Source organism: Drosophila willistoni (assembly GCF_018902025.1).
Source record: "Drosophila willistoni isolate 14030-0811.24 chromosome XR unlocalized genomic scaffold, UCI_dwil_1.1 Seg143, whole genome shotgun sequence".
Classification (NCBI taxonomy): domain Eukaryota; kingdom Metazoa; phylum Arthropoda; class Insecta; order Diptera; family Drosophilidae; genus Drosophila; species Drosophila willistoni.
The window spans coordinates 5,103,163-5,125,629 of NW_025814056.1; the positions used below are offsets into that span (position 1 = coordinate 5,103,163).

Genomic DNA, 22,467 nt, shown 5'->3' on the forward strand with positions numbered 1-22,467 from the left:
CTTACACGCCAGCTCAGTAAGAGCTTGGCAACCAGTCGAGCCAGCACTTTCTTTTCATTGATATTCTTAAAAATGTTGTATTGTGTCAGAGTAATTTTTGCGTATGTATTTATTTATTGAGTCTCAAGGGGAAACTTCCCAGATGTTTGGGCTTCATGTGAACTCTGTGTATTTTTTCTCTTTCGTTGATATTCTTGAATTTTGTTGTGAGTTCAGAGAAACCCATTTCCAGGTCATTTCCATTTCTGGATTTTAAGTCTTCAGTGGAATTTCTGAGGCCTTATGTCATCAGCATTAGAGAACGCAGATTTGTCTCCACCTTACCTTATGATACGTTTGGTTGACATTCTGATGTCTTTTATTTAAGTCGCAACATCTAAAACTGATGTTGGTCATGACTTCTACGTTATTAAATACCTACATTTTGGGGGACAGCGCTTTAAATTTTAATTGAAATAAAATTACCTGAACGAACGCTTAATGGTAAAATGGTTCTGTTGAAATTTAACAGTTTCTCCATATGTTAACAAGGAGGTGCGGCCACACTGGTTCATGATAAGTGTGGTTGGTCCCACTTACACGCCAGCTCAGTAAGAGCTTGGCAACCAGTCGAGCCAGCACTTTCTTTTCATTGATATTCTTAAAAATTTCGTATTATGTCAGAGTAATTTTTGCGTATGTATTTATTTATTAAGTGTTCAGTGTAAATTTCCCAGATGTTTGGGCTTCATGTGAACTCTGTGTATTCTTTCTCTTTCATTGATATTCTTGAATTTTGTTGTGAGTTAAAAAAAAAACCATTTCCAGGTCATTTCCATTTCTGAATTTTAAGTCTTCAGTGGAATTTCTGAGGCCTTATGTCATCAGCATTAGAGAACGCAGATTTGTCTCCACCTTACCTTATGATACGTTTGGTTGACATTCTGATGTCTTTTATTTAAGTCGCAACATCTAAAACTGATGTTGGTCATGACTTCTACGTTATTAAATACCTACATTTTGGGGGACAGCGCTTTAAATTTTAATTGAAATAAAATTACCTAAACGAATGCTTAATGGTAAAATGGTTCTGTTAAAATTTAACAGTTTCTCCATATGTTAACAAGGAGGTGCGGCCACACTGGTTCATGATAAGTGCGGTTGGTCCCACTTACACGCCAGCTCAGTAAGAGCTTGGCAACCAGTCGTGCCATCACTTTCTTTTCATTGATATTCTTAAAAATGTTGTATTGTGTCAGAGTAATTTTTGCGTATGTATTTATTTATTGAGTCTCAAGGGGAAACTTCCCAGATGTTTGGGCTTCATGTGAACTCTGTGTATTTTTTCTCTTTCATTGATATTCTTGAATTTTGTTGTGAGTTCAGAGAAACCCTTTTCCAGGTCATTTCCATTTCTGGATTTTAAGTCTTCAGTGGAATTTCTGAGGCCTTATGTCATCAGCATTAGAGAACGCAGATTTGTCTCCACCTTACCTTATGATAGGTTTGGTTGACATTCTGATGTCTTTTATTTAAGTCTCAACATCTAAAACTGATGTTGGTCATGACTTCTACGTTATTAACTACCTACATTTTGGGGGACAGTGCTTTAAATTTTAATTGAAATAAAATCACCTGAACGAATGCTTAATGGTAAAATGGTTCTGTTAAAATTTAACAGTTTCTCCATATGTTAACAAGGAGGTGCGGCCACACTGGTTCATGATAAGTGCGGTTGGTCCCACTTACACGCCAGCTCAGTAAGAGCTTGGCAACCAGTCGTGCCATCACTTTCTTTTCATTGATATTCTTAAAAATGTTGTATTGTGTCAGAGTAATTTTTGCGTATGTATTTATTTATTGAGTCTCAAGGGGAAACTTCCCAGATGTTTGGGCTTCATGTGAACTCTGTGTATTTTTTCTCTTTCGTTGATATTCTTGAATTTTGTTGTGAGTTCAGAGAAACCCATTTCCAGGTCATTTCCATTTCTGAATTTTAAGTCTTCAGTGGAATTTCTGAGGCCTTATGTCATCAGCATTAGAGAACGCAGATTTGTCTCCACCTTACCTTATGATACGTTTGGTTGACATTCTGATGTCTTTTATTTAAGTCGCAACATCTAAAACTGATGTTGGTCATGACTTCTACGTTACTAAATACCTACATTTTGGGGGACAGCGCTTTAAATTTTAATTGAAATAAAATTACCTAAACGAATGCTTAATGGTAAAATGGTTCTGTTAAAATTTAACAGTTTCTCCATATGTTAACAAGGAGGTGCGGCCACACTGGTTCATGATAAGTGCGGTTGGTCCCACTTACACGCCAGCTCAGTAAGAGCTTTTTCTTTTTGAGAAAATGGTGGATCCACAGTCGCATTTGTTACGCGAACATGCTCGTGCGAACACTCAAGTACATTGCCAAACATGTTTGCACAAACACGCGTAAGATAGAAACATTTCTATTATTAAGCGAACGCACTCAATCCGAGTGACGGCTGCTTTTCCTCTGAAAAAAATACAACTCTTTGTATTTTCTCTGTTGATGTCGATTTTTGGTCAAGATAACATTTTTGTGGCTTGATAAATCGACGAGAAATACGGTGGTTAGTACGACTGGTTAGTCGTGCCAGCACTTTCTTTTCATTGATATTCTTAAAAATGTTGTATTGTGTCAGAGTAATTTTTGCGTATGTATTTATTTATTAAGTCTCAAGGGGAAACTTCCCAGATGTTTGGGCTTCATGTGAACTCTGTGTATTTTTTCTCTTTCATTGATATTCTTGAATTTTGTTGTGAGTTCAGAGAAACCCATTTCCAGGTCATTTCCATTTCTGGATTTTAAGTCTTCAGTGGAATTTCTGAGGCCTTATGTCATCAGCATTAGAGAACGCAGATTTGTCTCCACCTTACCTTATGATTGGTTTGGTTGACATTCTAATGTCGTTTATTTGAACAGGATCAGAAAACGCAGATGTGTCCTAACTTTACCTTATGACAGATTTGGTTGACACTTCACTGCCGGCATAAGTAGGCTGACAAACCGTCGTGATTCAGAATAAATTTACTCTAAATTGGAGAATGTTTTTAACATTTTTTTCAACATTCAACCAATTTAATTGTACAAATTTCGTAATCCTCTAAGCTTATCATCGTCTAAGTCCTTAAGAATTTATTTTTTATTTTATCGTAGAAAGGACCACAACGTTAAAAACACCATCGTTAATGTTTTGAAGCAGTAGACACTAGCTTTAACTTTACGTAGTTTACAAAAGTCTCCCGTATTTGTACAAATCTCTTCTTGGCGTGATCCTTTGACTTTGCATTTTCTGTCTTCGGCATTAACAGTATGCGTTTTCAGAATCTGTTAAAACGATTTTTTTCAACACCTACACTTTTAAGTGCGTAAATTTTTTTTCCTGATTTCTATTATTTCATCGGTTTCCTTATCTGTCTCCTTACTTTACCTTTTGATAAGTTTAGTTGGTTACAGGATGGGCGAACACAAAGCTTAAATTTTAAACTTTAAAATGAGTAAACCTAAAACCTAGTATTACAAATTATTTTATTTTTCTTTTTGAGAAAATGGTGGATCCACAGTCGCATTTGTTACGCGAACATGCTCGTGCGAACACTCAAGTACATTGCCAAACATGTTTGCACAAACACGCGTAAGATAGAAACATTTCTATTATTAAGCGAACGCACTCAATCAGAGTGACGGCTGCTTTTCCTCTGAAAAAAATACAACTCTTTGTATTTTCTCTGTTGATGTCGATTTTTGGTCAAGATAACATTTTTGTGGCTTGATAAATCGACGAGAAATACGGTGTTTTGAAGAAATCAGCAAACATATCGGCAATTGACTGATCAGTGTCAGCTTTATTGTTTTCGAAAGACAAGTAAGACGGGTGCACTGATGTCTTACGTTTTACATTGATAAAGTTATAAAATTACTTAGGATCGCGAGAAAACCTAAGTTTACATCGCTGAAGATAATGTTTATAGGATTGTGAATTCAGCATTATAAAATTTGAGCAACTACATAAAGGAAAAAATCCGATGCTTAACCGGATTTTGAAATCTTTTATAACATCACGATGTTACATTCTTCACGTTACAAAACTCACGGGAAAACCAAGGAGGTCTATCAGACCATTCTTGGGTCACACGTGGGACACAAACATCGAAGAAGGACTCAAGAGTTTTATAGAAGACAGAAATGGCAGAGTCCATATCCGTGCAAATTAAAAAAAAACCGATTTTCTTTGTTATTATAAATTTGAAATATTTGTTTTACTGGTGTATGGTATACCCAAGTCGGCAAAACGACTTACTTACTTTATTTTAACAGTAGTTGCTACGGAAAAAGATAATAAATGCTTTAAAGGTATCTGTGTTTTTGACGTATAATGCAAAAATACATGAAAATTAAAGCAAACAGACCCAAAGAAATGATCTTATCTGATACCGTTGTCATTGCAAGTGAATTCAAACACCACGAGCCTTTTGACAAATTGTTGCATACTTGCGGGCTGCAAGAAAAAAACAAAAGTGACACATACCTGTCACGACTCCAGCCCCAACAGGCACCAATACGGTTTTACCAACAAAGACCAATCCAAAATGGACAATAAAGCCAACAACTGATCTAGCTCCTACAGCTAAACAGGCCAAGGCAATCAAAAGGTCGACTAAAACAAACAAGGAGTCCGACGGAAACAGTTCCTAGTTCTTCCTCGGAGCCAGGGGAAATTAAGCGCAAAGCCCCACAGAGGGAAGCTGAACAGGCTTCAACTTCGTCGGGCATCCTGAAGAACGTCAACATTAATGCCAACAGGTTTAATTGTCATGCTATCTGATGACAACGATGGCGACGAAGAAAACGAAGAATATGCTCCAATGACGGCTCAACAGGAGCCACCCACTACTGAGGTGCGCAAGGTTAAGCCGCCTCCAATTTTCATACCGGAAGTTTACAAAGTCATAATGAAGCCAATGTGGAATTTAGAATACCAATCTGGCGCACCGCAAGCCTATCCAACAGCATCCTAATTCAAAAATTCCAAAGCAAGGTGCCAAGGATCATTTCAAACGCCCACTTTCAAACGACAAACAGGGAAATACATACTGAATTGGATATCCCATGGGTCGAGCATGAGATTTCCAGACTGGAGCGCCTGGACAGGCACGTGAACCCGTATGCCATCAATATGCTGGTCAACAGCACCACCACCAGGCATCTAAGCAGACTCCACACGCTGCACTTGCCTCATCATTGAGAATAATATTTCTATTTAATTTGCTCTCCCTCTCTCTACTCTCATTTTTTGTATACAATTTACGAATTTAAATTTGAAAGTTCGTTACACTTCCATATATATCATCTAATAGACCTAGAAGATTTCAAAATTTGAACTGTTACAAACATTGGTCAGTCGCGCCCAACTATTGGCAACTTCAAGGCAAGACACTTTAGAGTTAAAGTCAAACATTTTTTGAACACCATGTACGAATTTGAATTCGAAAGTTCGTAACAATTGGATATTTATCATCTAATAGACCGAGAAGTTTTCAAAATTTGAAATCCTAAGCTATTGGCGAATACAAGGCAAGACACTTTAGAATTAAGTCTAAACACCATGTACGAATTTGAGTTCTAAATATTGTAACAGTTCCATATTTGTCATTTAATAGACCGAAAGTTTTTGTTAAAACGCTTTGTGTCAACAGAGTTCATGTCGAAGATTCAGGAAAGATTGTAAAAAGAAACGGGTTTTAATGTAGGCAAGTCCGAGGCAGAAAAGAAAAGGCAAACAAGAAGGGAATACGCAATGAAAGAGCTGCGATCGACTATTTAAAATTTTAGTCCTAAAATCCAAAAAAAATTGTATACGATTTGGTTGCAATTTCTTGTAAATACCAGATCGATGTAGAAAAATTCAAAACTTTGTGTGCTGAAACATTTAGACATGGCATTCAAAGATACTCAGACTGCATGAAGTTTTAGTTAAGAAAACAAGCATGAAAATTAAAAAAAGAAAAACACATTTACCATGCATGTATTGGACCTATTAAAAACGCCTTATATTGTGTTTTAAAACTCATAGAAAAGTGAGACACTTAAAGACAGAAAAGGAAGTGCAAGTTACAGTCAAGTCTGCATTATTGGGTACAGACGTCCACATGTCAGTGGTCTTCATCAACGGATAATGGTCGCATATATACTCCATAAGCGTCATATCAAGCTTCTTTTTACGCTTGTAAGTCGCGCCTACGTATCTATCGATTTTGTTAACCGTTGTTGGCAATTCATTTATTCGCAGTGTTGGATGTATATGATTACGGTGGTCAAACAAATTGGAGGTATTTCCACTTGTCCTATAAAGCTTACCACATGAACGACACTTTGCCAAGTTACCATCAATAATTCTTTTAAAGAATTGCCAAACTTTAGATTTGCCAATGCGTGGTTTTTTGGCATTGTATTTTCATCTCCCACATTGCAGATGCCGCCATCTATACATATGCACATATGTATGTATATATGTAAGTGATGTGAAAAAACCCATCGCGTTATATTTGTTCACTATCGATAGTGGATAAAAAATATCGATGGTGGCGCAGAAATGTAAATATTCGATACCTCGATAGTGCCATCGATAGTTTTCCAGCTCTACGTGAAACCATCGTCATAGTGCCATATGGCATTAGTGATGATCCCACATATCGATGACATAAAAGTAAATCGATTGCGACAACGACAAGTTAGCGCACCTCTAGGTCCCGACACAAGTTGTCACATTTTAATGCTACTGTAGTGAGGAAAGGACGTTAAGCGTTGCGCTCTTTTTAATTCGAGTGCATTTTAATACAAAGTTAAATTGCATTTGTGGAATAGAATTAAAGCGCTGATAAAAAGTTAACGGTTAAAAAACAACACTTATCATTAAATTCTTAATCTTAATTCACACATTGCGAAGTGTTAAACAAATGCCTTCACTGAATTATGCACTTTTTTTTTTTTTGTTTTTGTATTGGAACTTTTTAAATAACTAGATCGTTGTAGTTCACCTATTAATCGCCTTACAACTTGAATAGCAAGCATCGTCAGTAAGAGCTTGGCAACCAGTCGTGCCAGCACTTCTTTTCATTGATATTCTTAAAAATGTTGTATTGTGTCAGAGTAATTTTTGCGTATGTATTTATTTATTGAGTCTCAAGGGGAAACTTCCCAGATGTTTGGGCTTCATGTGAACTCTGTGTATTCTTTCTCTTTCATTGATATTCTTGAATTTTGTTGTGAGTTCAGAGAAACCCTTTTCCAGGTCATTTCCATTTCTGGATTTTAAGTCTTCAGTGGAATTTCTGAGGCCTTATGTCATCAGCATTAGAGAACGCAGATTTGTCTCCACCTTACCTTATGATACGTTTGGTTGACATTCTGATGTCTTTTATTTAAGTCGCAACATCTAAAACTGATGTTGGTCATGACTTCTACGTTATTAAATACATACATTTTGGGGGACAGTGCTTTAAATTTTAATTGAAATAAAATTACCTGAACGAATGCTTAATGGTAAAATGGTTCTGTTAAAATTTAACAGTTTCTCCATATGTTAACAAAGAGGTGCGGCCACACTGGTTCATGATAAGTGTGGTTGGTCCCACTTACACGCCAGCTCAGTAAGAGCTTGGCAACCAGTCGTGCCAGCACTTTCTTTTCATTGATATTCTTAAAAATGTTGTATTGTGTCAGAGTAATTTTTGCGTATGTATTTATTTATTAAGTCTCAAGGGGAAACTTCCCAGATGTTTGGGCTTCATGTGAACTCTGTGTATTTTTTCTCTTTCATTGATATTCTTGAATTTTGTTGTGAGTTCAGAGAAACCCATTTCCAGGTCATTTCCATTTCTGGATTTTAAGTCTTCAGTGGAATTTCTGAGGCCTTATGTCATCAGCATTAGAGAACGCAGATTTGTCTCCACCTTACCTTATGATTGGTTTGGTTGACATTCTAATGTCGTTTATTTGAACAGGATCAGAAAACGCAGATGTGTCCTAACTTTACCTTATGACAGATTTGGTTGACACTTCACTGCCGGCATAAGTAGGCTGACAAACCGTCGTGATTCAGAATAAATTTACTCTAAATTGGAGAATGTTTTTAACAGTTTTTTCAACATTCAACCAATTTAATTGTACAAATTTCGTAATCCTCTAAGCTTATCATCGTCTAAGTCCTTAAGAATTTATTTTTTATTTTATCGTAGAAACGACCACAACGTTAAAAACACCATCGTTAATGTTTTGAAGCAGTAGACACTAGCTTTAACTTTACGTAGTTTACAAAAGTCTCCCGTATTTGTACAAATCTCTTCTTGGCGTGATCCTTTGACTTTGCATTTTCTGTCTTCGGCATTAACAGTATGCGTTTTCAGAATCTGTTAAAACGATTTTTTTTCAACATTCAAACGATTACCCACCTACACTTTTAAGTGCGTACATTTTTTTTCCTGATTTCTATTATTTCATCGGTTTCCTTATCTGTCTCCTTACTTTACCTTTTGATAAGTTTAGTTGGTTACAGGATGGGCGAACACAAAGCTTAAATTTTAAACTTTAAAATGAGTAAACCTAAAACCTAGTATTACAAATTATTTTATTTTTCTTTTTGAGAAAATGGTGGATCCACAGTCGCATTTGTTACGCGAACATGCTCGTGCGAACACTCAAGTACATTGCCAAACATGTTTGCACAAACACGCGTAAGATAGAAACATTTCTATTATTAAGCGAACGCACTCAATCCGAGTGACGGCTGCTTTTCCTCTGAAAAAAATACAACTCTTTGTATTTTCTCTGTTGATGTCGATTTTTGGTCAAGATAACATTTTTGTGGCTTGATAAATCGACGAGAAATACGGTGTTTTGAAGAAATCAGCAAACATATCGGCAATTGACTGATCAGTGTCAGCTTTATTGTTTTCGAAAGACAAGTAAGACGGGTGCACTGATGTCTTACGTTTTACATTGATAAAGTTATAAAATTACTTAGGATCGCGAGAAAACCTAAGTTTACATCGCTGAAGATAATGTTTATAGGATTGCGAATTCAGCATTATAAAATTTGAGCATCTACATAAAGGAAAAAATCCGATGATTAACCGGATTTTGAAATCTTTTATAACATCACGATGTTACATTCTTCACGTTACAAAACTCACGGGAAAACCAAGGAGGTCTATCAGACCATTCTTGGGTCACACGTGGGACACAAACATCGAAGAACGACTCAAGAGTTTTATAGAAGACAGAAATGGCAGAGTCCATATCCGTGCAAGTATACAGATATGACCAATCGTTAGTTAACAAAAGTTTTTCAAGTTTGTCTTGCGAAAACATCGGGTTGGAGGCATCGAGTTATTATATCGAGACATAACCCCAAAAGGAAGGTCCATGGTTACATCCAGATTTGGATGAAAGTTGTCTTCAGGGATAACTAAGGGATCAGTCCTGGATCAGTCCCGCAGTTGGAAAAGTCCAACACAAATTCAAGATCCAGTGATCTTTCACGACGACTCCAGACAAGATTTACATATTTGAGTTAGGGACAACTCAAGCAGACCATCTAAGAAACAATGTGACGAGGAGGGCAACAGTAATGAAGAATCATATGCAAGGGTCCAGGCAATCTCAGGTAAATTAAAATCTCCCGGAACAACGAGCAAGTCTGTGTCAGAGAGATATGAGAAAACAAGTTGAATAGCTTGAAAATGGTGAACGCATACTGTCAAGTCGGACTGTGGTAGGCAGAAAAAGAATTTAAAGAAATTTCAACACAAACATATTCAATTCATCGGCTGACAGGGTTTTAAATGCATCCCCAGTCCGATTCATAAAACTTCGCATCTCGAGCTCCAAGCCACGACACGAATCACAGCACCATTTAAGGCCGCCACCCTGTGCAATACTATCCCGCACATTGACCGTGTAACCAGCACATTTAAAGTGCATTACATTGTCACACAGCCAACAGTAAAGAAAGCCTGGTCTTGCTGGGATTATTGCAATTATATTTGCAACATACAGACATTATTAAAATAATTGATTTATCATAAACAAATTATAAATCAATATATAAATAAAAAGGGAAAAATATATATACATATATGTTAAGAGAGGCGTATACAAACCAACGCAAAAGCTAACTGCAATATGCAAATGAAAAGAGACAACAAAAAAAGAGAATATTTTTATACCCTTGCAGAGGGTATTATAAAATTGGTCAGATGTTTGTAACGCACATAAGGAGACGTTTCCGACCCCATAAAGTATATATATTCTTGATCAGCATGAGAAGCTGAGTTGATATAGCCATGTCCGTCTGTCCGTCCGTCTGTGCGTTTGCGTTTTACTCAGCCGTCTTAAGAGCTATTGGGCTGAAAATTTTTTTCGGGATTTTTTATTACCCGGGAAAAATAAAGTATGAAAACCATTAGGATCGGACCACTATATCATATAGCTCTAGAAGAACTAGAAGAAACATTTTCATAAAAATTGAAGTATGCTATGAAATTTACGTATGTGTTAATATTGGATATAAAACCCCAGATTCCAAAATTTGAATGTGATCGGATAAATATAACAATATAACACAAGTTACAGTCAATATAATAATCGGCTCTGCTCCCAGCTCTTCCGGCAGCGCTGCTTGCTGTCTACTACGTCTTTCGTCATCAACAGAGTACATGCATACACACACAGACGCAACGCTACATAAACTGTATGTGTATGCGTGCGTTGCTTTGCTTTGGGAATGAGGGAAGAAGAACAAATTGTAAAATAGAGAGTAAAATTGTTTTGTTTGTATATTAATGAATTGAGTTGCAGAAAACAAACATTTAACATTATTATTACAAAGGACTGCAAGGGTATATAAAGCTTCTTTGATATTTTTTGTATTAAAACAACAAAAACTCGTCCCAAGCGCGAAGTTAACTGGCAAAAGAGAAAACAAAAGAATAGAGAGCACCTACACAGCACAAACAAAAACAAAATGTGAACTGTATCCAATAAATCAAAAACAGCGCAACAACAAAATAATATGTGCGTTTGTTAATGATTTGATAATAATAAAAATGTAAAATTTAACTTCAAACTTCAAAAGCGATGATATTAATTGGGTTAGATAATTTGATTTAGTATAAATTAAGTACACGAAATAACGAAAAACCAGAGGGCCGGGGCTAACTTCGACCGCGTCAAAGTTTGTATAACCTTGCAACTCTTTTAACTCTTTCCTTACCTACAGCCGTCAAAGTGAAAAAATGTTTTCCAAACGTTATCTAAAAAGGCTAATGTATGGGAGCTATATGATATAGTCACCCGATCTTGATCAAATTTGGCACAGTCGACGGACCTAATCCTTCTACTGCCCCCCAAACATTACGATTCTGGAACAACGTATTGTCAACATACTAAGAGCCGGTGGCCAAAGATATTTGGTTGGTGGTGACTGGAACACCCGACATTGGTTGTAGGGAGACACATACAATTCAACCAGGAGTCGCGAACTAGCAGAGGCCATATCTGCTACTAGTGCCAAGATCCTTGCAACTGGGTCACCAACCAGGTACCCATATGTGCCGCATCATACGCCCTCCTGTCAGGTAAACATAACCCAGAGGTGGGATCTGGAATCAGACCACCTGGCTCTTATCGCCAGTATACACACAGACTGTTATAATGCCAATCTAAGCCCTCGCCTTATTACCAAAAACACCGACTTGCTAGCCTTCGGAAAGCATTTGGAAAATTCAATCTAGCTAAACACTGCTCTTAATTCTGGGGAAGATATTGAAATGGCTGTAGAGCACATAACAGAGTGTATTCACAGGGCTGCTGCCGCTTCAACGCTTAGAGACAATAAATATGGTGTTGCACTAACAAGAGAGGCCAGAGAGCTTCTGGTGCAGAAAAGGAGGCTCAGAAGGCGCGCAATAAGAACTCGAGACCCTTGGGACCGTATCCTGTGGAATCGAGCTGCAAAACAATTACGAATTGTAATAAGGGATCTGCGTAGCAAATTCTTCGAGCAGAAACTGGCTTCCATGGATTAGGCAGTGGATGCTAATTACTCACTATGGAAGTGCACAAAATCACTCAAAAGGCAACCATTTAGGCAAGTTCCTATCCGATGTACCAGCGGTGAGCTTGCTAAAAGCGAAGATGAGCAGGCCAATTCGTTTGCGCAACATTTAGAAGCTCGGTTCACGCACTACCAATATACCACAGACGACCAGTTTAGCGAGACTAGTGAAAGCCTGCAGACAGCACTGCAAATGTCTTTACCCATCAAGCCTGCAAGAACGGAAGAGATTGCTGAGAAATAAAGCTCCTGTCATAGACCGGATGTGCACTCTAAAAGCCCTGCCAACACGGGCTCTTATTTACATAGCACCAATTTTTAATGCTATTTTAAGAGTGCAGAGTCCGTAAGCAGTGGAAAATGGCTGCAATCATAATGATCCATAAGCCTGGTAAACCAGAGAACGATCCTGAACCGTATTGGCCAATAAGTCTCCTGCCCTCACTTTTTAAAGTATGGAAAAGGATTATTAAGAACCGACTGAAAGATATCATTAATGAACGCCATATCTTGCTGGATCGCCAGTTTGGCTTTCGCGAGGGACACGGCACTGTGAAACAAGTTCATAGATTGGTGAAACACATACTACAAGCCTTTGATGACAAGGAATATTGTAACGCAGTCATCATTGATATGCAGCAAGCCGAGCTTTTGTTGTGGGCAAGAAAGCCTTCCATGCAGCTTTGTGGACATCATCGCCCTATCGGCCGGTTGTAATCAACTGGGTGGAGTGGGAGGAGAATTAAGCCAACTGAGTGGCGGCATTTGCGATGTACTTAATCCCATTACCGTGTTCTGTGACTTGGTGCCCAGCTATCAGCTACCCTTGATGCCTTCAACAGAGGTAACTTTGCTGCATGCCACCATTTCGGTATTGCCTAGATTGCAGCTGGAAACGTTGCAATCGATTGGAGCCATACTTAAGGGTAAGTCGCAGGTGTTGGACAAGAGTAATTTCAATTTCCACGGCTCCATTCCGAATTTGAGTGGCCTTAAGGATGCAGTTGGCGGTGCCAATGGACTTCGTAACGTCGTTTCTGTTCAGAATCTGAGCACTCTGAATGAGGAGTCGGCCAATCCAAATCCGTCTCCCATGGCGGAGGATTCCACATCCCCCTCGAATGTCATGCCCGCATTTTATGATGTAATGACAAGGGAAGTGGCCTTTATAATGCTGCAATTGGTGAATGGCATGAAAAATCTGCAAGCCAAAGCCATTGAAAAAATTCCCCTGAGTCTGTCCAATGTGGTGCTGTCCAAGGATATAGATTTGTTATCTGCCCAAGCACGTTTCTGTGTGCTCCAGGGGTATGTAAAGTCCAAAAACGGCATTTATTTATTTGTAAAATAGGTCCTAATTAGCCTAATTCTTTTTGTATAACAAAGATTACTCCCATTCTGGCCGATATACTTTCGCAGGAAAGTGCCGAGTCTCTGTCCAAGGCGAAATCTGTGCTCGAATTTGTCCTTTGGGGTCCCTTTAGATTTCGCGCTGTCCGGCTCGACAAAGGAACGTGAATTGGCTTTACAGCGTTGGCGCGACCTGGAATGGGCCACTGTACTCCATGGCCTGGTACGCACACGAGTCGAACTGACCGTATACGATGAGTCATTCAATGTTCCTCATTCAATCCACTGCCAAAATTATGAACGATGCAGCGAAAATTGTCTGCAGTTACCAGCAGCCTAATGCGGAGTAGCTCTAGTTAATTTAAAAACAAATTTTATGGAATTTTCCAATATATTTATTTTACGAAAACTGTCATAGACGTTTAGTCCTTAGCGAGATGGGTTATATGCAGCCCAAAAATTCATTTTATATATACATACATATGATATATGCATAAAAACATACGTACACATACGAAAATGATATAATCTGATATACTGATATAATGTGATATTTACGATATGCAATTTATATTCTTATGTGTGTATTTGCCTTTGCCTCAGCGTGCATGTAATTATACATAAACTTATTGTTTTAGTTTAAGACTAAGCATTATTTTATTAATCTATGCAAAATATTTTGATATACTTAATGCAATGACAAGTTTATCTGATTAGAACAAAAACTTTGGTGTTTGAACAAATATAAATATATAAAATATTGTATACTCTGACACAGCATTTTAGTCTGCTCAATTTTAGTTCTATCGAATTTACTAGGGAGTACTTGACTAAACTCTATTCTACCTTTTTTTGAAATGTCATTATTCACTTGACAAATTAGAAACATTTTTCTTTATATTTTGCCTGTTTAAAATTGTCTAAAACGTTAATGATTCAGTGCCAAGCAAAAATTTTACCAATGTGAAATATTTTTTTTATTAGAAAATCAAATTTCTATGATATTTAATCGTTTATTTAAAACTTTTTCCTAAGTTTATGCAATTGTTAAAAAAATAATTGATCCCTCAAAGTATGCTGCATAAATTTTGTATTGACATTTCACAATTCAGTATTGAAATTAAATCAGCTAAAATTAGGTAACAGCCTAATCATGTGAGAGAGCTTTTCAAGTGAGCGTTTCTCTGTGTCTCATCAACATATGGATTTTCGTAAACAAACCATTCTTTGGGTTATATTTTGTTTAGTAGTATTTCGACCAAGAAAAAGCCCTTCCCCTTCCACAGTGCTGGCCGCAAGTTCTCTGAAAGCTCTTGCAACTCAAACAGTTAACGTGAAAATATAATTTGTTTTTCGGTTCAGTTCTAACTTCAAGCTATCAGCATAATGTTAAAACAACGCGCACCGCTACCGTTCATTCTAAAGACTTTCCAGCTTGTGAGCATTATACAAAGATATTATATATTTCGATAAATCGCAAATTGGATCCTATAAGTTTTTGTGTGTATATCTATTTAGCGTCTGCAAACAAGCGTAGCTGCCCCATCTAAAACCACAGATGGCGATAGCACTTTCTCCACGGAATGGGAAAATGCCCGACCATATGATGAAATTCCAAAGGTAGGCGCTCTGGATTTAGTTAGACAACTGCTACCAGGCGGGAAATATGCTCAAATGCAATTTCCAGACGTCTTGCTCGAACTGCGTACTCAGATGGGACCACTCTTTCGATTGCCAGCAATGCTGGGAAGACCAGAGTTTGTGGTCTCCCATGACCCAAATCATTTCGAGCGTGTCTATCGCGTTGAAGGAGTTTGGCCTGAGAGGCCGGGTAATGATATAATAAAATATCATCGTAGTGTACTGCAAAAGGATTTATTTCAAGGAATCGATGGTCTTTTAGCCACGTAAGTAGACGTTGTTGTGTTGTCACCATAAAACTTATGCCGCATTTGTATTAGGCAAGGGAAGACCTGGGCAGACTTTCGAACTTTGGTCAATCCAGTGCTAATGCAGCCAAAAACTGTGCGTTTGTATTATAAGAAAATGTCGCAAGTCAACAAGGAGTTTATGCAACGGTAGGATAAAACTATGCTTAGGTCAAAGCAATTAATCTAAGAGATACACCTTAATAGTATTCGAGAGATACGGGATAGCACTACATTGGAAGTTCCTGACACCTTTGAAGAGGAAATCAATCGTTGGACTCTGGAATCGGTTAGTGTGGTTGCTCTGGACAAGCAATTGGGATTGCTGAAGGACAATCGCAATGATCCAAATGCAAAAAAACTGTTTGAAGGCCTTAATGCGTTCTTCCATCTGGCAGCTGAGATTGAATTTAAGCCAGCTGTTTGGCGGTACATTGCCACGCCCACATATAAGAAAATAATCAAAGTACTGGACGAAGTGCAAGAGGTAACCAGCTATTATGTAAACGAGGCTCTGACTCGCTTGGAACAGAATCCAACCATTAAACCAGAGCACGAGAAGAGTGTGTTGGAGAAACTAATCAAGATTGACAAGAAAGTTGCCACTGTTATGGCCATGGATATGCTGATGGCCGGTGTGGATACGGTAAGTAATATTCTGCAGGTTAATTCCATCCCAAAAATATTTAAGATATTTATTTTCTTTTAGACATCCTCAGTAATGACTGGCATACTTCTGAGCCTGTCCAAGAATCCAGAGAAGCAAGCCAAACTACGTGAGGAGGTGTTAAAGATTTTGCCCAACAAGGACTCGGAGTTCACTGAAGCTTCCATGAAGAATGTGCCATATTTACGTGCTTGCATCAAGGAGTCACTTCGCCTCTATCCACTGGCTGCCGGAAATGCCCGCAAAATTAAATCGAACCTTGTTTTAAACGGCTATCGGGTACCCAAAGATTCAGCAATGATGATGCTATCCTATGGGCTTCTCACCGACAATCAGCATTATCCTCGAGGCAACGAATTCCTGCCCGAACGTTGGCTGCGTTCCGCGAAAGAGGAGGAATCCGAGTCCGAAAAGTGTCCACACTCCCTCAAAGCAAGCAGTCCATTTGTCTATCTGCCATTTGGTTTTGGTTCCCGCATGTGCATCGGCAAACGTATTGTCGAAATGGAACTTGAATTGGGTCTTGCGCGACTCATACGCAACTTCCATGTCGAATTCAACTATCCGACAGAGAATGCGTTCAAGGCTGTCCTTATCAATATGCCCAATATACCGCTGAAATTCAAGTTTACCGATGTTGAAAAGTGATTTCAAGTGTTAATGATAGTTATATATGCCAAAATTACGAAATAAGTGAATAAAATGGTTGGTGAATGTTGCATTTTTAAAAAGGAAAATTACCAAGTTTGTGTGCGGAACAAAAAACCTTATCATTTAATAATGATAAGATACTGATTTTATAGGTCAAAAGTCTAAAACGAAATAGACATATGAACCTTATCCTCTATAAAGTAACCTCTTACCTGTTTTGTAATGAATATATTTCGCAAAAAAAAACATTTATAATTTCACTTTATGCGAACATTTGAGAACCTGTTTTGAGCCTTTCCCTGTTATTATTCTCAGTTTTCTCCTAATTAGGGCCTTAAAAGCTCTTCAGCAACGATCAGTTAAAGCTTTAGAACTTATTTTTTGAAGAAATGTATGTAACAGGCAGAAGGAAGGATTTTCGAACCTATAAAGTATATATATTCTTGATCAGGATCAACAGCCGACTGGATCTAGCCATGTCCGTCTGTGCGTCCGTCCGCCCGTCTGTCCGTATGAACACGTAGATATCAGAGACTCTAAGAGCTAGAGTCACCAAATTTGGTATATAGATTAGTTTAGTTGGCAAATTATTAATAAATATATAACATTTTTGCAACGCCTACTTTCGGCTCCAGGATATAGAAAAAACTGATTGCCTTTTACAATTTGACTATCAGAACCAAATTCGACACACTAATGAGCCCGATTAACATCTACCAACTCACCAAATCGGACTAGAAACGTGGAAAATATATGTGTAAACGACTAGGCGTTCCATTAGGGCGGAGTTGGCCGTAGGCTAGTGGGGGCGCCAGAGTGCTCGTGTGTTTAAATTAGTTAGACTTACATTTGGTGTTCGAAATTTTAAATATTTTTTCTCCTGGTGCATGGTATACCGAAGTCGGCGAGGCGACTTACTTTATTTTGTTTTCTGGTTTTAAAATAAACGAAGCTAGCAGAGCTCCATTGCAGTCACGATTTTAACAAATAGAAGTAACTAAAATTTAAAAAATCAATTTGTTTGTAAACTAGAAATATTTCTCACCAAGGAAGAAGGTGAGGATCACGGAAGACTAACACAAGATAATTTTGTACGATGAAAAGTAACCTAACCCATTGCATTGTAAATATGTATGTATATTCAAGAATATAAAGTTAATCGAATAATTGGCCTTTTCAGTGGCCTGGCAGCCAATTAGACAAATGCTAAGTGGCTTATACCCCGGATACGAAGTGGAAATTTCTACAGTTTATTTTTAAAGGTATAAACTATTAAATCGAATGAAAATTCCCGCAGGTTTTAAAGCATACACCTTTCGAAAATGTAGTTGTTGGTTTTGTTTATACATTTAAAACTATTTCTTTTCAGTTAAATACACATTCAAGTAAATATATATGTATATTTATATATATATATATTTATGTATAGATACTAGACATTAGCACATTCAATATAAATTATACATAATTTTGTTTGGTAAATATTTTACAACAGTTATATGTAGTTAAACAGCTCTTGACTCATTTGTTTCATTTATTTTTGTTAGTTAATGGATTAGTTTTTAAATTGTTTCTCTCGTTTTGTTTTTTAGTGCCAAATTTCACATTTGTATAGAGTAAATAAATAGCAAAAAAACCAGAGGGCCGGGCTAACTTCGACCACGTCAAAGTTTGTATACCCTTGCAACTTTTTTGGTAACTTTTTCCTTACTTATAGCCATCAAAGTGGAAAAACGTTTTATCTAAAAAGGCTAATGTTTGCGAAAGAACGGCCTACAATCCTTGCATAGGAAATAACGAAGATATTGATCAAAGTCACTGTTTTCCACCGATCGTTCCTATGGGAGCTATATGATATAGTAAGCCGATATTTATCAAATTCGGCACAGTCAATTACATATATACTTAACTAACAAATATTTAATTTGAAAGCAATCGCGTGAAAAGTAACGAAGTTTTTGAAGAAATATTAAATTAAATATTAAATTTCACGACAATAGCTCAGAAAATAACGAAGTTATTGAGAAAAGTCACTGTTCGTGACTTTGCGGTTTGTATGAGAGCTATATGATATAGTGGTCCGATCCGGCTGAATCCGAGATATACAACGCCTACAGTATATACAAGCCTACATAAATTTCAGCTCTGTAGCTCCAACGGTCTAGGAGGAGTTTGCGTTGATCCAGACGGACGGACGGACGGACAGACGGACGGACGGACGGACATGGCTACATGAACTCGTCTCGTCATGCTGATCAAGAATATATATACTTTATATGGTCGGAGATGCTTCCTTCTATGGGTTGCACACTTCTGACCAAAATTAATATACCCTTTTTGCAAGGGTATAACAATGGAAGTTTCATTATGAAATATACATACATAGATAACTATACAGATACATATATATATATATATATTTTTATAGATTTTGTTTGGTTTTACTCATTTTGAATTTTGCATTTTGGGTTGATCCAAATGGATATTGAAACATTAATAGATTGGTTCATTTTTTTTTAGGATTTTTGTATGTTTTGTTTTGGTTTTTGAAATTTCTATCTATGCATTATTTATATTATTTGAAATATATTTTCCTTTTTTGTTTTGGATTTTATCTATTTAGGAATTGAATAAAATTATGCTAAGCATGCTTCATATACATTTATATACATCTATCTATATATATAAAATTGTAAGCCGTTTTTTTGTAAGTTAATAAGTCATTCAGGAATCAACCAATTTTGCCCATTTTTTTTTTTTTTTGTAAATGTTGGTTGTGGCCCAAAGAAGGGTTTTTTTTCCAAAAGAAAGTTTATTTTCAGTTTAACCAATTAAATAAAGACGTTTTAAAATGAATGAATAAAACCAGTTTTTTACAACACTATACGTTAGAGGTATACGTCAATTTTTTGCGTTCCATAAGAGAAGTGAGCTTAGAATTTAAAAAATTAAGTGAATTGTATATAAACCACATCCAAAATGCCACTTCCACGAAGTTCAAATACTGGTAGAAAAACACGAAACGCCACAGGTGTTAGAGAATTTCGTAGACGTAATGCGAACACGGTTGACAACAACATGGAATTGGCGGCTTATAATTATGATAGCTCAATTGATTATGGCATATATTCCAATATTGGACAAATGAATAAAGAATGTGTGCATTGCAGAGCATTGAAATTTATGAACGAAACGCCTGCCATGTGCTGTGCTTCTGGAAAAGTTTAATTGCCTGCATTAGAACCTCCACCAGACCCTTTGCACTTATTAATTTATGGCAATTCACAAGCGTCAAAGGAGTTTTTGAAAAATATTCAAAAGTACAATTCGTGCTTTCAAATGACATCTTTTGGGGCTACAAATATTATAAGAGATGGATTTATGCCGACCTTTAAGGTAATTACTTCTTAGTACTTACTATGCAATTTGATTTATGAGAAAAAAAAGTTCCAGATTCAAGGTCAGATATACCATAGGGCTGGGTCACTGTTGCCATTCCCAGATGCTGACCATCAGTTTTTACAAATATATTTCATTGGTAATGTTGATAGCGAATTGAACCAGCGCTGTGCAATCGCTACAAATGTTAGAAGAGAAATCTTGAGTGAGCGGCAAAGATTTTTCCATCAGCACAATGAATTGGTCACATTATTCAAGAATGCACTGGATCAGATGCCCACCGATGACCATAAAATCATAATACGTGCTGACAGAACACCACTCGGACAACATGCCAGGCGATTTAATGCACCAACAATCGATGAAGTTGCAATCGTAATAGTTGGAGAACAATTTCATCAAAGAGATATTGTTTTGCATCGTAGGAATGAGCAACTAAATCGTATTTCTGAACTCCATCGTTGTTATGACGCATTACGATACCCGATTTTGTTCTGTATACCAATGATAAATGCAATAACTGGTATAAAAAATTACGATCAGTATCAACCAAAATAGTAATTCTTATAATTTTTAGGCCAGGAAACAACGAAAAAAGTTAGTGCGATGAATTATTATTCGTATCGATTGATGATTCGTTATCAAGATGACAACTACATTTTAAGATGCAATAAACTTTTTCATCAATATATTGTGGACATGTATGCTAAAGTCCAGAGCGAACGATTGAATTTCATCCGTCATAATCAAGCCCGAACGAGATCTGAAGAATACGTACATTTACGTGATGCACTTTTGAATGATGTGGATGTACATGAAATTGGACGTTTCACGATATTACCATCGTCACATATCGGTAGCCCACGACATATGCACGAGTATACCCAAGATGCCATGACATATGTTCGTCAATACGGCCTACCAGATCTGTTCATCACATTTACTTGCAACCCTAAATGGACTGAAGTGTATGAATACTTAGTTAATGGTCAGGTGCCAACAGATCGACACGATTTAACAGCTCGCATATTCTACCAAAAATTTAAAAAATTAGTGGATTTCATTGTCAAGCTTCGTGTGTTTGGAGAAGTGCGCTGCCATATGTATCGAATTGAATGGCAAAAAAGGGGTTTGCCGCACGCTTACATTTTGATATGGTTGGTACGGAAGTTAACACCAGATGTGATTGATAGTGTTATATCGGCCGAAATTCCAGATCCAAGCATCGATCCACAATTATTCGCTGTTGTCACTAAAAATATGATACACGGTCACTGTGGTGAAATCAATCCAAATTCACCATGTATAATAGACGGCAAGTGCTCAAAACGATTTCCAAAGCAATTAATTGCTGAAACGATACACGGTAATGATGGATATCCATTATATCGTCGACGATCAGCACAAGATAATGGTAAAACAACTACTATTAAAATCAGAAACAAAGATTTTGAAGTTGATAATCGTTGGATAGTGCCGTATTCACCGCTGTTATCAAAAACTTTCAATGCCCACATAAATGTCGAATGCTGCAATTCAGTAAAATCGATAAAGTACGTTTGCAAATATATACATAAATACGTGGCATGTTCCAGGGTGGGAGCACCAAATAATTTGTTTATTTATGCACCTGGAAACAAAACAAAAAATATTGTATACTCAATAGTATTAAACTAAATTAAGTGCGTAGCAAAAAATTTGAAAATTGCCACGTCGAACATTTAATGGATGAACTAAACATTTAATTCGCCAGCAAGTAAAAAAGGGGGCAGAGCAACGCTTGCCGGGCCAGCTAGTATATATATATAGCAAAATAAAGTAATTATTCACAGCACCACACTAAAGTGTCCTTCGATCATACTTAGAAGGCCGGCAGTATATGATCAAGGTCAGGAACACATTCTCCAACGCCTACTTTATGAGAGCTGGAGTCCCACAGGGCAGCGTACAGGGCCCACTACTCAGTGTATACTGCAGACATACCGAGTCCTAACGAAAATCATATGGTTTCCCCCGGCAAAGCTCTCCTTGCCACTTATGCGGACGATATTGCTCTTTCATACAGCTCAAAATGTCGCTCTAAGGCAGCTTCTGGTATGCAGGAGTATCTCAACGCGTTCTCAGCTTGGTGTAAGCGATGAAACTTAAAAATCAACGCACAGAAGACTATAAATCCCTGCTACACACTAAAAACGCTCAGAGACAACACACCGGCTATACAACTAGAAGGCGTAACTCTGGAACAGCCCTCGCAAGCTAGGTATCTTGGCATCACGCTCGATAAACGCCTTACCTTTGGCCAACATCTTAAAGCTACAGCAAAACAATGTGGCCAAAAGAT

At 37.3% G+C, this 22,467-nt stretch overlaps 1 protein-coding gene and 1 pseudogene across 1 annotated transcript; both read left to right on the forward strand.

The window, feature by feature from the left end:
* The first annotated feature begins 12,491 nt into the window (after window positions 1-12,491).
* On the forward strand, window positions 12,492-13,917 carry LOC111518989 (annotated as a pseudogene).
* An 872-nt stretch (window positions 13,918-14,789) lies between these two features.
* Window positions 14,790-16,813, forward strand: LOC6645374 (cytochrome P450 CYP12A2). The gene is made up of 5 exons (XM_023177374.2): window positions 14,790-14,918; window positions 15,000-15,388; window positions 15,443-15,559; window positions 15,617-16,055; window positions 16,119-16,813. The coding sequence occupies exons 1-5, from the start codon at window positions 14,868-14,870 to the stop codon at window positions 16,722-16,724; spliced, it is 1,602 nt and encodes a 533-aa protein (XP_023033142.1). The 5' UTR covers window positions 14,790-14,867; the 3' UTR covers window positions 16,725-16,813.
* Window positions 16,814-22,467: the final 5,654 nt, after the last annotated feature.

Bases quoted from the DNA above. Each gene is read 5' to 3' on its own strand.
- LOC6645374 (XM_023177374.2), top strand. From the start codon at position 14,868: ATGTTAAAACAACGCGCACCGCTACCGTTCATTCTAAAGACTTTCCAG. The intron at 14,919-14,999 runs GTGAGCATTATA...ATATCTATTTAG, and splicing joins TTCTAAAGACTTTCCAGCTT to CGTCTGCAAACAAGCGTAGC. The intron at 15,389-15,442 runs GTAAGTAGACGT...CATTTGTATTAG, and splicing joins ATCGATGGTCTTTTAGCCAC to GCAAGGGAAGACCTGGGCAG.